The 14,194-nt window shown below is 43.3% G+C and overlaps 1 protein-coding gene and 1 pseudogene across 1 annotated transcript in view; one reads left to right on the forward strand and one right to left on the reverse strand.

The window, feature by feature from the left end:
* The first annotated feature begins 946 nt into the window (after positions 1-946).
* Positions 947-14,194, forward strand: part of SMARCC1 (SWI/SNF related, matrix associated, actin dependent regulator of chromatin subfamily c member 1) — a 183,385-nt gene continuing 170,137 nt past the window's right edge. Inside the window, exons 1-2 of the mRNA XM_039228159.1 lie at positions 947-1,141; positions 13,336-13,455. Coding sequence (XP_039084090.1) covers positions 947-1,141; positions 13,336-13,455 — 315 coding nt within the window. The remainder of the gene's footprint in view (positions 1,142-13,335; positions 13,456-14,194) is intronic.
* Positions 1,196-11,266, reverse strand: LOC120229233 (annotated as a pseudogene).

Raw genomic sequence — 14,194 nt, forward strand, 5'->3', positions numbered from 1 at the left:
AGTGAGTATGATTAGTGGTTCAGGTTTTCTTAAGTACTTTTTTTTCTTAATGTTTATTTTTGTGAGAGAGATAGGGTACTAGTGGGGGAGGGGCAGAGAGAGAGAGGGAGACAGAATCAGGAGCAGGCTCCATCCAGGCTCTGAGCTGTAAGCACAGAGCCCGACACGGGACTCACAAACCATGAGATCATGACCTGAGCTGAAGTCAGACCCCAACCAACTAAGCCATCCAGGCGCCATTATGAAGTACCTTTAAGCTACGAATTTGAGAGCGTCTAAATGACAATCAAAGAGGAAGAGCGGTCCAGGTGGCTCCAACAGCTGATGCAAGGGCCCTGAGGCAAGAAAGAGCTGGTGCGGCTGGAGCCACGAGGGGAAGGAAGGTGTGTGCCGCTGAAGAAGCTCCGGGTGGTGGTCCCAGATGGATGTTTTCAAAGGCTACGGCCACTTGATGTAGAAGGTCTCAGGGTAAGGGGAGGCAGGGGCAGATTCTCACCCCGCCTGTGAGTTCCTCCGCTAGCCCTCGACACGCTAAACGGGCTTCCCCCTCGGAACTTCTCACGCCAGGTCTTTCCGGCGGTAGCAGGGGATGACACAGAAGCGCACTGCGGTGGTTGACGGGAAGGAACTTGGATACAGCAATAGACAGAGGCCCAAGCTGGGTAGCGGAGGAGGTGCGCAGCGCGTCTCGGCCGGCGGAAGAGGCGGGCGCAAGTGCTCGCCCAAAGCCGTCCCGGCGCGGATGCTGCGCATGCGTGCGCGCTTGCCCTCTTCGGTTAGGGACCGGGTCCCGAGAGGGGGCGGGGCCGGCCCTCCGCGCCGGAAGGGGGTTGGCTGGGCGGGGCCGGGAGGCGGCGGTGGCGGCTGCGCGCGCGCGCGCGGGTGCGAACGGGGAACGCCGCGAGGGCCGGGCCGGGCCGGGTGGTGGGGACGACGGACGGCGACGATGGCCGCGGCGACGGGCGGCGGCGGGCTGGGGGCGGCGGCGGGCGCCGCGGGCGCGGGAGGCGCGGCAGCGGCTGCGGGCCTGGCCGTTTATCGGCGGAAGGACGGTGGCCCGGCCAGCAAGTTTTGGGAAAGCCCGGAGACGGTGTCCCAGCTGGATTCGGTGCGGGTCTGGCTGGGCAAGCACTACAAGAAGGTGGGTTCGCGCGCCCGTGGGGGCCAGGGGCCACGCGACGGGAGCCCGGCGCAGCTACTGGCCTCGCGGGCCTCGGGCCGCCCCTCCCCCCGCGCGCCACGAGGGACAACAAAGGCAGGCGACTGGCCCGCCACGCCCCCGCCGTCCGCTCTCGGCGCCCGCGCGCCCGGGGCTCCACCGGGCCCCTGGGGCCGGGCGTCTGGGAGTTCCCGTACTGCGGGCGAGAACCACAGCTCGCTGACTCCAATGTGCAAGGGGCAGCTCGAGCTCCGTAAACGGGAGGGCGTGAATCTCTTTTGTTAGCTGCATTGGGTGTGCGAACAGTAATTTTTACAAACTCTGCGAAGCCAGTGTTGTAAGAGCAGCTTCAAGTTTTGTGCAGAGTCGCCTTCAAAGTCAAGTAAGGTAGCTAATGGTCTCCTACCTGTTGTCGATTTGTTACAGAATGACTTTAGGATTGCACTCGGAAGCTAACAGGCTGATAATCATGGATGATAGTATAGATGATCACTATTAAAAGATGACAGTTTTTACTTCGTTGTACTTTCAGTTCCGTATAGTGTGCGTACAAGAGTTAACGTTAAGTCGTACCTAATGTGTTTCTCAGCGAGGCTTTCCTTGAGAACCCCGTTTATATTAGATTGCTCCACTTCCTATCATCTTTATTTTTTTTGCACCACTTTTTGAGATAATTTTTTTTTCATTTAGCTGTTTCTCCTGCTTTTGGGAGGTAAGTTCCGCTGAGTCAGTGGTATTGAAACTTGTGACTTAATCTCTCATTTATGACCAGTGTTTTTTAACTTCCCTCTGCGGATACGTAGGAATGACTCCCTTAGAGGGTGTAATGGAGCAAACAGCCCAGAATACCTACTCTGCCCCAGATTTCTGAGCACTCTTTTCAAGTTCCCAACTTCCCCTACTGAGAACCATAGCACTGGGGCAAGCACCTTGTCAGGCCTCTTCACTGCAATGCCGCCCCTCAACATGGTACTCATTGCCTCGCCCTTAGTAGTTGCTTAGTAAATATTTATTCAGTGACTGAAAAGTAGTGTAGGAGCCTATTCATTTGAGTTCTACAGCACAGTGGAGTCCGTCAGCTTTTGGAGGTTGATAGGCAGGGGTTAGGATCTTGCGTTCCTTTGACATTTCAGATATGACTTTCTTAAAGAAGTTTTAGAAAGTGAGACACCAAATATATTTTTATTTACGATATATTTTTAGATAATTTGACTTTTTTCCGCCTAAACTTTTGGAGTCACATTTGGGATTGCCAGTTTTTCTCATCTGCATGTATGCAGACAAGAATATTGCTTTCCCTAATACAGTGATAAATTGGTCACTTTTCTTGCTGCGTAGGCAACAGAGCTTCTAGAAGTTGCTAAGGGAATTGAATATACTTATATTATGAAAGTATTATTTTTTTATCATGTGCCCTTCAGCCAGTGCTTTGGGTTTCAAATTCAGTGTATTTTGATGTAGCCTTGCCCCTCCCCCATCTGGTTTTCTTTATTGAGGTATAATTGACATGTAACATATTAGTTTATCAATGTAGTTTTAGCAGAAATATGAGGAATATTCCTTTGGATATCAAGGAAGAGAAAGGAAAAAGAGAAATAGTCATTTCTACCTCCAAACTCTGTGTGCATCTGTTTGGGCCCAGTTTTAAGAGGGCAGCTGAAGGCTTGGCTGTGTTTGGTGGGTGAGGAAGTGGCTATGAGGCTGGCTCAGGGATTTGTTTAGAGTGTTGAGGCCATTGAGTGAATGTTGGCTCAGTGTTCTTGAGGCCTTAAAGATAAAGTAAAAGTTAGGTTTGACTTCTCAGGGTCACAAGGCCAGAGTATATTTCTTGGGTCCCCTCAAATTCAGAATTGTATATTCCTTCTACCTGACAGCCAGAATCCTGTCAGCCTGAGAGTGGTGTTGGAGTGGTGAAAGTATGAACCAGAATACTGTATATATCTCTACTCTATGTACATATTGTTGGGTTTTAACTAAACTTTTCTGTTGCACTTAATACTGCATTTTCAGATTCATAAATCTCAGCAAGTATGAAATAAACATGACATTGGTAGTCTCATTTTTATTAATGAGTTTATCCATGCATTCCGTTAACAATGTGGCATCTAACCGTATCTGAGCACTTAAACGATAACTCACATAAATCCTTACAGCAGTCTTGAGTACATTACAATTAGGAGTGGCAGATTTGAAATTCAGTGAATGTTTCCCCTGGCTCTGAAGTCCCTCCCCTCCCATTTTTTTTTTTTTTTTGCCTTAATTAATGCCTCATCAAGGAATTTAGTGGAACGTAGTGGAAAATGTACTGGTAAAGGTAGGCATAGACACCTACTTGTAAAACTCACATGGTTTCAGATTAAAAGAAAACTTGTATTTTTATTTTTTATGTGTCCTTAGTAGTGCTCAGTCCATGTTTGTTCCGTGAATGAATGAATGGATTAACTAGTCTAGGAACCTGTTCGTTTAAGCTTTTTTGATAAATTTCGCTCCGCAACAGAGAAAGAACAGTAAATACTTTTTGACTGGCATGAGCTTCAGCTAGGCCAAACAAGTCCAGAGGAGGTGACTCCTGGAGGGAAGCATAGGGTGGTTTACCTGTTTGCCTGAAGTTGCATTTTTACTCTTTTTTTAAAGTTATTTTTTAGGGTTTTTTTTTTGTTTTTTTTTTGAGCGAGAGAGTGCGCGCACTAGTGGTCAAGGGCTAGTGGTCAAGGGGCAGAAAGAGAGGGAGACACAGAATCCGAAGCAAGCTCCAGGCTCTGCGCCGTCAGCACAGAGCCCAGTGTGGGGCTTAAACTCACTAGCCATGAGATCATGACCTCATCTGAAGTTGGATGCTCAACTGACTGAGGCACCCAGGCACACTGCGTTTTTATTTTATTTTTATTTTTCAGAGAGAGGGGAAGAAGGGCTGAGAGAGAAGGGGGGGGATCTCAAGCAGGCTCCATGCTCAGGACAGAGCCCGACCTGGGGCTCCATCCCATGAGCCAGCGATCATACCCCAGTTGCAAGTAAGAGTCAAATACTTAATCAGCTGAGCCACCCAGGTGCCCTGAGGTTGCATTTTAAGTCCAGCAGCAATGTAGAAACTTGTTTATCTCCCACCTGAGCTGCTGCCTTTCTATTATCTGGTACATGTCATTCATCCTAACTTTGATGAAGAGGAGAGCTATATTTCTGAGTATAGTTTCTGAGTGATTTTCAAATGATAAAACCTCACTTATCCTAAATTGATTCAAGTCAGATACCTTTAAGGTAAAGTATATCTAAACCATTAAGATCCTAGGTAAGTTTCTTCCTGGTTTGGCTTATTTTTAAAATAAGATTTAAGATGGCAGGAGGATTTCAGGATGATTTATTTATTTATTAAAAAAAGTTTTTTTTGTTTTATTTATTTCTAGGAGAGAGAAACAGCGTGAGCAGGGGAGGGTCAGAGAGAGAGAGGGAGGCACAGAATCCGAAACAGGCTCCAGGCTCTGAGCTGGCAGTCAGCACAGAGCCCGACGCGGGGCTGGAACCCACGAACCGAGAGATCATGACCTAAGCGAAAGTGGGACGCTTAACCGACTAAGCCACCCAGGCGCCCCAGGATGATTTAAATCTAAGGGTGATCACTAAAATAGACTAGGTTGCCTAAGGAATGCACTTCAGTAACCTTTACATAAAGTATTTAACAGTTAAGGACAGTTTTTTGTTTGTTTTATGCGACATTGTCTGCAATAGGATTGTTTAGAAACAAGTTAAGCTTTTGATACTCCTGTTATAGGTAACATAAACAGATACATTGATACAATTTTCTGAACTTAGATCTTCCTGCCATTCTTAATCAAAGTGCTTCAGACTAAAAGTCTTTGGTTGTGTTAAGTAAAACATGCTGTTGAACTTTTTATTTTGATCAAAAGATAAAATTTAAAAAATTATTTCTTATTTAAATTCAAGTTAGTTAAAATATAGTGTAGTATTGGTTTCAGGTGTAGTATTCAGTGATTCATCACTTAGTACAATACCCAGTGGTCATCTCAACAAGTACCCTCTTTAATGTCCACCACCCATTTAGCCCATCTCCCCACCCACCTCCCCTCCAGCAACGCTGTTTGTTCTCTGTAGTTAAGAGTGTCTTATGGTTTGCCTCGCTGTCTGTTTTTATCTTATGTTTTTCCTTCCCTTCCCCTATGTTCATTTGTTTTGTCTTAAATTCCGCATATGAATGAAATAGTATTTGTCTTTGTCTGAATGACTTATTTTGCTTTGCATAATACTCCCTAGTTCTATCCATGTTGTTGCAAATGGCAAGATTCCATTCTTTTTGACCACCCAGTAAGATTCCTTTGTGTACATATACCACATCTTTATCCATTTATCAGTTGATGGACATTTGGGGTCTTTTCAATAATTTGGGTATTGTTGATAGCACTGCTATAAACATTAGGGTACATGTGCCCCTTTGAGAGAGCGCCTGCCGCAACATGTGCCCCTTTGAATCAGTATTTGGATAAATACTAGTAGTGCAATTGCTGGGTTGTAGGGTAGTTCTGTTTTTAACTTTTTTTAATGTTTTATTTTTGAGAGAGTGTGATCAGGGGAGGGTCAGAGAGAGAGGGAGATACAGAATCTGAAGACAGGCTCCAGGCTCTGAGCTAGCTGTCAGCACAGGGCTCGACACAAGGGTTGCACCCACGGACCGTGAGATGATGACCTAAGCTGAAGTCAGATGCTTAATTGACTGAGCCCCCCAGGCGCCCCTGTTTTTAACTTTTTGAGAAACCTCCATAACTACTCAAAAAAATAGTTATGGCTGAAATAGTCTATAGTCATTAAGTTTTTTTGTTAATCAGAATTCAGTATTTTGATCAGCTCTCAAACTTTTATGTTAAAATTTTTTTTTTGTTTTTAAATTAAAGGAATTTTTTTATTTCTGAGAGAGAGAGAAGCGTGAGCAGGGGAGGGTCAGAGAGAGAGGGAGATACAAAATCTGAAACAGGCTCCAGGCTCTGAGCTAGCTGTCAGCACAGAGCCTGACGTGGGGCTTGAACCCACGAACCGTGAGATCATGACCTGAGCCGAAGCTGGACGCTTAACTGACTGAGCCACTCAGGCGCCCCTTTATGTTTTTATTTTTGAGAGTGAGAGAGACAGTATGAGCAGGGGAAGGGCAGAGAGGGAGACACAGAATTTGAAGCAGGCTCCAGGCTCTGAGCTGTCAGCACAGAGCCCAATGAAGGGCTCAAACTCACAAACTGTGAAATCATGACCTGAACTAAAGTAGGACATTCAACTGACTGGGCCACCCAGGTGGCCCGAGATCCTTTTATGTTTTAGTTGATATTTTTGGAAGCTGTTGAAATGAGGTCTATTATAGCAGTATGGGATTGTGAATGAGCATTACACTTTGGAAGATGTGAGTTCAGTACTATTGGCTACTAATTGGTGGTATCCTTGAGCAGATGACTTGATTCCTGTTTTAATTTTCCATTTGTGAATTGGGAGTAATACTGACTCCCATAAGACTTGTTTGAATCAAATGAGATAGTCATTGAAGGTGGTATTATGTAAATTTGAGGTGATAATAATACTTTGTGTACATCCCTTGGTGAGGTTCCTTCATTAAAAAAAAATTTTTTTTATAGTTTTTATTTTTGAGACACAGAGATTAGAGCACGAGTGGGGGAGGGGCAGAGAGAGAGGGAGACACAGAATCTGAAACAGGCTCCAAGCTCTGAGCTGTCAGCACAAAACTCCATGTGGGGCTCCAATCCACCAACTGCGAGTTCATGACCTGAGCCAAAGTCGGACACTTAACCGACTGAGCCATCCAGGCGCCCCAAGGTTCCTTCATTTTTATTTGTTAAATAGAAGGTTAATATTTTTAGATGTTTAAAAGTTGCTTTAAAACCTTAGTGATATCTGGCTGGCTCAGTCAGTAGAGCATGTGACTCTTAACCTCAGGGTGGTGAGTTCAGGCCCCACATTGGGTGTAGAGCCTACTTTAAATAAATAAATAAATAAAACCTTCGAGTCCTACATTGGCTGCATTTTGAGTCAGTGTGAGGTATAGTTTACACTAACACCTTAATGTAACAGTTCATTTATGAATTAAAAATGTTATGTTTCTAATTTCTTTCTTTTTTTTTTTTTTTTGAGGGAGAGAGCAACAAGTGGGAGTGGGAAAGATGGGCACAGAGAAAGAGAGAGAGAGAATCTCAAATAGAGAGAGAGAATGCTCAAATGCTGAGCATGGAGCCCGATGTGGGACTTGATCTGACGACCATGAGATCATAACCTGAGCTGAAATCAAGTCAATGCCTAACTGACTGAGCCTCCTCCCAGTTGCCCTGGAAAAAAAAAGTTTCTAACCAAAGTTAAATATTTTGTAATTTAAAAATTGGATTTTATTTTATTTTATTTTATTTTATTTTATTTTTTTATTTATTTATAGGAGAGAGAGGGAGAAAGAGAGACAGCGCGAGCAGGGGAGGGTCAGAGAGAGGGAGTCACAGACTGAAACAGGCTCCAGGCTCTGAGCTGGCAGTCAGCACAGAGCCCGACGCGGGGCTCGAACCCACGAACCGTGAGATCATGACCTGAGCGAAAGTCGGACGCTTAACCGACCAAGCCACCCGGGCGCCCCTAAAAATTGGATTTTAAAATAGCTAAGATAAAAATATTAAATGGACTTTGAACCCTCTATCTTCTGAAACTATAACATTGCCCATATGAAATCTTGACATGTTTTTTTACATTCTGAATGACAGTATAACAAATGAAACATGCATACTAGTGAAATTTAGAATGTATATGAAGGTATGTATATAACAGTTACTAAGTTTAGTTCTTGCCTGAAGGGTTGATTTGGTTTTTGCTGACAGCCTTCCTGCAAGATGGTGTCTTTTTCAGTTTTAGGATTTGGCATTGTTCAGTGATGCAGGTATCTGAAAGTTAAAAAGGCATATTAATTTTTCATGCTTTACGATGTGCAAAAACACTGCAGTACATCGTATGACCTCTTTGAGAAACCTGTACTTACTAATGATAATAAAGTTACCTTGTGGATGTATATTCCATATTTTGTCAGTTCTGTAGGATACATTTGAATAGTCTTTTAAGATAATGTGAGGAGCACCTTTGTGGCTCAGTTGGTTAAGCATCCAACTCTTGATTTCAGCTCAGGTCATGATCTCATGGTACGTGAGTTCGAGCCCCACATTAGGCTCTGCACTGACAGTACAGAGACTGCTTGAGATTCTCTCTGCCTTCTCTCTCTGCCCTTTCTCTCTGCCCCTTCCCTGCCTTTGCTCTCCCACTCAAAATAAACAAAACAAAAAAATAATGTATTACAAATTACTTACTAATTGAGTATTATTTGTTAAAGATTTACTATGTTGAATAAATGGAAAAAAACTTGATGCTGAATTTTCCCTTGAAAGTGTATAGTTCTTGGGGCGCCTGGGTGGCTCAGTCACTTAAGCATCTGACTTCTGCTGAGGTCATGATCTTGCAGTTTGTGGGTTCACGCCCCATGTCGGGCTCTGTGCTGACAGCTCAGAGCCTGGGACCTGTTTCAGATTCTGTGTCTCCCTCTCTTTCTGCCCCTCCCCTGCTCATACTCTGTCTCTCTCTGTCTCAAAAATAAACATTAAAAAAATGTATAGTTCTTAAAAATACAAACTTGATAGTTTTTGTGGGAATTTTAAGTAGTTTTTAACAGTTGAAAATATGAAATAAAAGTTTAGTGGTTCTTTTTAGACACTTTAAGTTTTTTTAAAATGTTTATTTTTGAGAGAGAGACAGAATGTGAGCCGGGGAGGACCAGAGAGAGAGGGAGAGACAGAGTACAAAGTAGGCTCCAGGCTCTGAGCTGTCAGCATAGAGCCCTACATGGGGATTGAACTCCCAATCCAGAGATCATGCCTTGAGCCATAGTCAGACACTCAACTGACTGAGCCATCCAGGTACCCCTTAAACACTATTTTTAAGAAATGTTTATTTTGAGAGAGAAAGAAAGACCTTGAGTGGGGGAAGGGGAGAGAGAGAGAATCCCAAGCAGGCTTTCCACTGTCAGCCATAGAGCCCGACTTACGGCTCAAACCCACAAACTGAGATCATGACCTGAGCTGAAATCAAGAATCAGATGCTTAATAGACTGACCACCCAGGCACCCCAAAAGTTTAGTGGTTCTTAAAGTAGGTTTCTAGTCTAGTTGTATCACCTGGAAGTTGTTAGAAATGCAAATGCTTGGGCCTGACCTATTGAATTAGAAACTCTGAGCGGATCTAAAATTTAAAAACCATATTCTAGATCAACAGAATTGACATCTTACATACTTAATGGTATGAAACTTGTTTCCATTTTTGTGACTGTTCTACTTTGTGGCCTTAGGGAAATGGGTTTTTATAGAATACACTTAATAGAAAAGAAAACATAAAAAAATTTTAATGTTTATTTTTGAGAGAAAGAGAGACAGCATGCGAGTGGGGGAGTGTCAGAGAGAGAGAGGAAGACACAGAATCTGAAGCAGGCTCCAGGCTCTGAGCTGTCAGTACAGAGCCTGACACAGGGCTTGGACTCAAGACCACAAGATCATGACCTGAGTCGAAGTCGGAACTTGAACCAACTGAGCCACCCAGGTGCCCCTAATAAAGGAAACATTTTTATAAAGATGACAAAGGAGTGGTCTAGAACAGGAATAGACAGAATTTTTCTGTTAAGGGTAGGAGAGTAAATATTGTAGGCTTTGCAGGTCATGCCATTTCATTTGCAGCCCTGCTCGACTCTGCTATTACATGAAAGCATCCATAGTGTATAATGATTGAGTGTGCTGTGTTTGGATAAAATTTTCTTTATGGACAGTGACATTTTAATTTCATCTAATATTCATGTGTCAGAAGTATTGTTTAAAATTTTTTTCCAAACATTTAAAAATGTAAAAACTGTTCTTAGCTTGTGGACCACAGAGAGACAGTGGGCTAGATTTTACCAACCTTTGGTCATATAATATAAAGCAGGCCAGCAAAATACCGGTCTTTACCGAACTGCATGCAGGCTGTTTCATTTAGAGTGGAAAGCTAATGTCCCTGAATAGATAAAAATGGGGGAGGATACTAAACCTTAAGAAGAATTACCTTTTTATGTCCTGTTTTATCTTTGCTTGGCCGTAGTACAGGTTGAGAGCCATTCAGTCTAGTAACAGTAGACTGTGCACTGATATCATTTTGCCATATGTAAATCACTCAAAAATTATTCGTTGTTATAGAAACTTATCACACTAATCTTGAAATGTTAGATGATACTGGGAATGGGTTTTTTTTTTGGATTCTGACTCATTTTTAGATGAGGTTACAAATGTCACGGTGTGCACAGAAAGCAGGCAAGGAAGTTTTGAGGGAGGTAATGCCCGGAGGCAGAACAAACCGTCCAGTCTACTCTCTGGCCAGGGCCCTGGGAGGGACGCGGGAGCTCGGGAGCCTCGAAGGTGTTGGTTAGGAAGATGGAGGAGAGATGATCTTGCAGGTGGCGTTGATGGTGCCTTCTCTAAGCTGGAGTAGCTGCTGCTGGATTAGGCGCCCAAGCCTGGGAGGGTGCTGATACAGAGCGCGGCAGACAGGCAGTGGATGGGAGGGGTGCTCAGGGATGTGCTTCCAAGAGACGTGCAGGATGGGGCTTCTTGACTCTTGTCATCTGGGTTGGTGTCCAGCTTGAGCCTTTCCATGCTGTTCCCGCTCTCTGAGCTCTTCTGTTTCACAGCTCCTGCCAACAGCTTTGCCTGGGAGACCTTGTTCTTGGTTTCTATGGATTTCACAGCCACTTTCTTCTCCACCTCCTTGTTTTCTGGAGAAATTCCAACTTTGTTGAGATTACGTCTGTATTCCTTCAGTTCTTTCAGTTCTTCTCTTCGTTGCTTTTCTAGTAGCTCCTGCTGCCGGGAAACCTCGTTGAGGAAGTTAGTCTCATCTCGTCTAGGCCTCTTACCATGTTTTTGAATTTGAACTCTTCCTCATACTCCTGCTGCTTCCTGTCTTTCTGCTCCTGTAGCCTTTCATATAGAGACCGAGGGCCATAAACCTCCTCTGAACATTCTTCCGGATCTACAGATTTTCAAACTTTCTCCCATTCCAGGAAGAAAAATTTGTTTTGTTATTTTTTCAGTTTCAAGGAGGTATACATGTTTTATCCTGCTCAAAATTGGAGGTTTAACAAAAATTACTGAATGTATTGGCTTTTCAAAGTGATACTGGACATTCAGTACCTAATTAAATTCTTATATTTAATTTAACTTGCTGATTTATGCTTTCCCTGTCATGTTGCCCATTACCTTTCCTTGCTATGGAACTATCTTGCTGTTTTCCACTAGTTTGACCTTTGAACATTATTGACAGCAGTGTGGATAAGTTTTCACATGTACTTGTTTAAAAAAGTTTTTTTGAGGGGACGCCTGGGTGGCTTAGTTGATTAAGCGTCTGACTTCGGCTCAGGTCACGAGCTCATGGTTCATGAGTTTGAACCCTGTGTCAAGTTCTGTGCTGACAGCTCTGAGCCTGGAGCCTGCTTCAGATTCTGTCTCTCCTTCTCTGCCCCTGGCCTGCTCACATTCTGTCTCTCAAAAATAAACATTAAAAAAATTTTTTTTAAGTTCTTTTGTTGTAGTAAAAAAAAAAACCTGAATTTACCATCCTAACCATTTTTAAGTCTACATACATGTATTTTTTTGAAGCATAAAACTAACCATTTTATTATGTTCACAACTTCTTGCCATAAAACAACCATTTTATTATGCTTAGAGCTCTGTATGTCAGGAATTTAGAAGGGTATAGTGTGGACAGTTGTCTCTGCCTCAGTGATATCTAGGGCTTAGACTGGGTAGATTTGATGATTGGGGATGACTTGACAGCTGGAGGCAGAATCATCTGGAACTGTTTTTACTCATGTGTCTGGTTCTGTCGGTTTTCTGGAACATCAGCTGGGGCTTCTGGCCATAGCATCTCCAAGTGGCTTCTCTATGTAGCCTGGGCTTCTTCAAAGTATGGTGACCTCTAGGTAGTTGGACTTCACGGTAGTTCAGGGCTCCATAGGTGACTTTCCCCAAAGAACTATGTGGAAGCTACAGGACCTTTTTTGACTTATCCTCAGAGGTTCACGACACCACTTCCCCCACCATTGTATTCTAACGGTTACAAGTTTGTTGTTAAGGATGGTCCCGATTCAGCAAAAGAGGGCATATACCCGACTTCTTTTTTTTTCCTTAAAATTTTTAAAGTTTATTTTTGAGAGAGAGAGCGCGCGTGAGAGCGTGATCTGGGGAGGAGCAGGGAGAGAGGGAGACACAGAATCTGAATCAGGCTCGAGGCTCTGAGCTATCAGACACAGCCTGATGTGGGGCTTGAACCCACAAACTGTGAGATCATGACCCGGGCTGCATGAAGTCGGACGCTTAACTGACTGACCCACCCAGGCAACCCTGCATATACCCTACTTCTTTTTTTTTTTTTTTTAATAATTTTTTTTTAATGTTTTATTTATTTCTAGGAGAGAGAGAGAGAGACAGCATGAGCAGGGGAGGGTCAGAGAGAGAGGGAGTCACAGAATCTTAAACAGGCTCCAGGCTCTGAGCTGGCAGTCAGCACAGAGCCCGACGCGGGGCTCGAACCCACGAACCGCGAGATCATGACCTAAGCGAAAGTCAGATGCTTAACCGACTAAGCCACTCAGGCGCCCCAGCATATACCCTACTTCTTAATGAGAGGAGTGTCAAAGAAATTTGTGGGTCTGTTTTAAAAACAGTACGGTCTGCTCTCTAGTCAGAAGTTATTTATATTCATCTCACATATAAAATACATTTGCTAATAGGTCTCATCTCACTACAGTGACTGTCAGGCTCAAGTTTGAGGTTCTGGAACTCACCGCCTACTTTTAGGTCCAGGTGCACACGAGGTGACTTGGATTTATTTCTCATGGTTTCCTATGGTTTCTCTCATTCTGAAACCTGTTAACTAAAGAGACACGTTATCTCTCCTCACCACCCCCAGTATTTTTTGTAAGTTCCTTTACAACAGAGAGCATGGTTCAGACCTCTGCGAATCTGTCACCTTGTCAGTGCTTAGTAGGTATAAGGAAGTAAGAGAACAGTTTCTTCCGCAGCGCATGATTGTCCTAGTTTTTGAGTCCTTGTCTTTTTCTTGCAGTATGTTCATGCAGATGCTCCTACCAACAAAACGCTGGCTGGGCTGGTGGTGCAGCTTCTCCAGTTCCAGGAAGATGCCTTTGGGAAGCATGTCACCAACCCGGCCTTCACCAAACTCCCGGTAAGTACATCAGCTTATAATAACACTGGGGAATCTGCGGTTTCTGAACTCTGAAGTGCAGCCTACAGCTCTTTCCTTTACTGCTACTATCCAGTAAAATAACAACAACAACAACAAAAAGCCTCAACAGAATTTTAGCTATAGAATATTAACGTTACTTAAGTGTAGGAAACTTCTCTTTCAGGAGTCATTTAACATTTGTATTAAACATTGTAACAACTATTTATAGACTTAATTGTTAACGTTTTAGTATGTTGTAGTTTCCTTGTGTTTTAGTATGTTGTAGTTTCCTTGTAGTCTCTGTTATACCGAGTCTTTTCCGTTCTTTCTTCTAATTCAGTTCTTGTGGCTAGGCTACTTTTTTGTGGAATTTTTACTCCGTAGCTGAGATTCTTCTGAGCTCTAGTGAAAATTTAAATCTGTTGTTTTTGCAATTGATACTTTGTTAGTTTGGTCTCAGTTATGCATTTTTTCCTTTTGAAATATGTAGGTTTTGTTCTTTAATTTTTTATGTTTATTTATTTATTTTTAATAATCTCTACACCCAGCATGGGGAAATCTCTACCCTCATTGTGGGGCTTGAACTCACAGTCCTAAGATCAGGAGACACATGCTCTACTGATGGATCCAGCCAAGAGAGGAATTGTGTTGTTTGAATCATGTTAGGAAGATTTCCCTCACAGGTGATAAGGAATTGTCAAGTGTTTTTCTAGTACTTCTATTTAACTTTTTACACTTA

Source organism: Hyaena hyaena, unplaced genomic scaffold, assembly GCF_003009895.1.
Source record: "Hyaena hyaena isolate Hyena2069 unplaced genomic scaffold, ASM300989v1 scaffold_30, whole genome shotgun sequence".
NCBI classification, from domain to species: domain Eukaryota; kingdom Metazoa; phylum Chordata; class Mammalia; order Carnivora; family Hyaenidae; genus Hyaena; species Hyaena hyaena.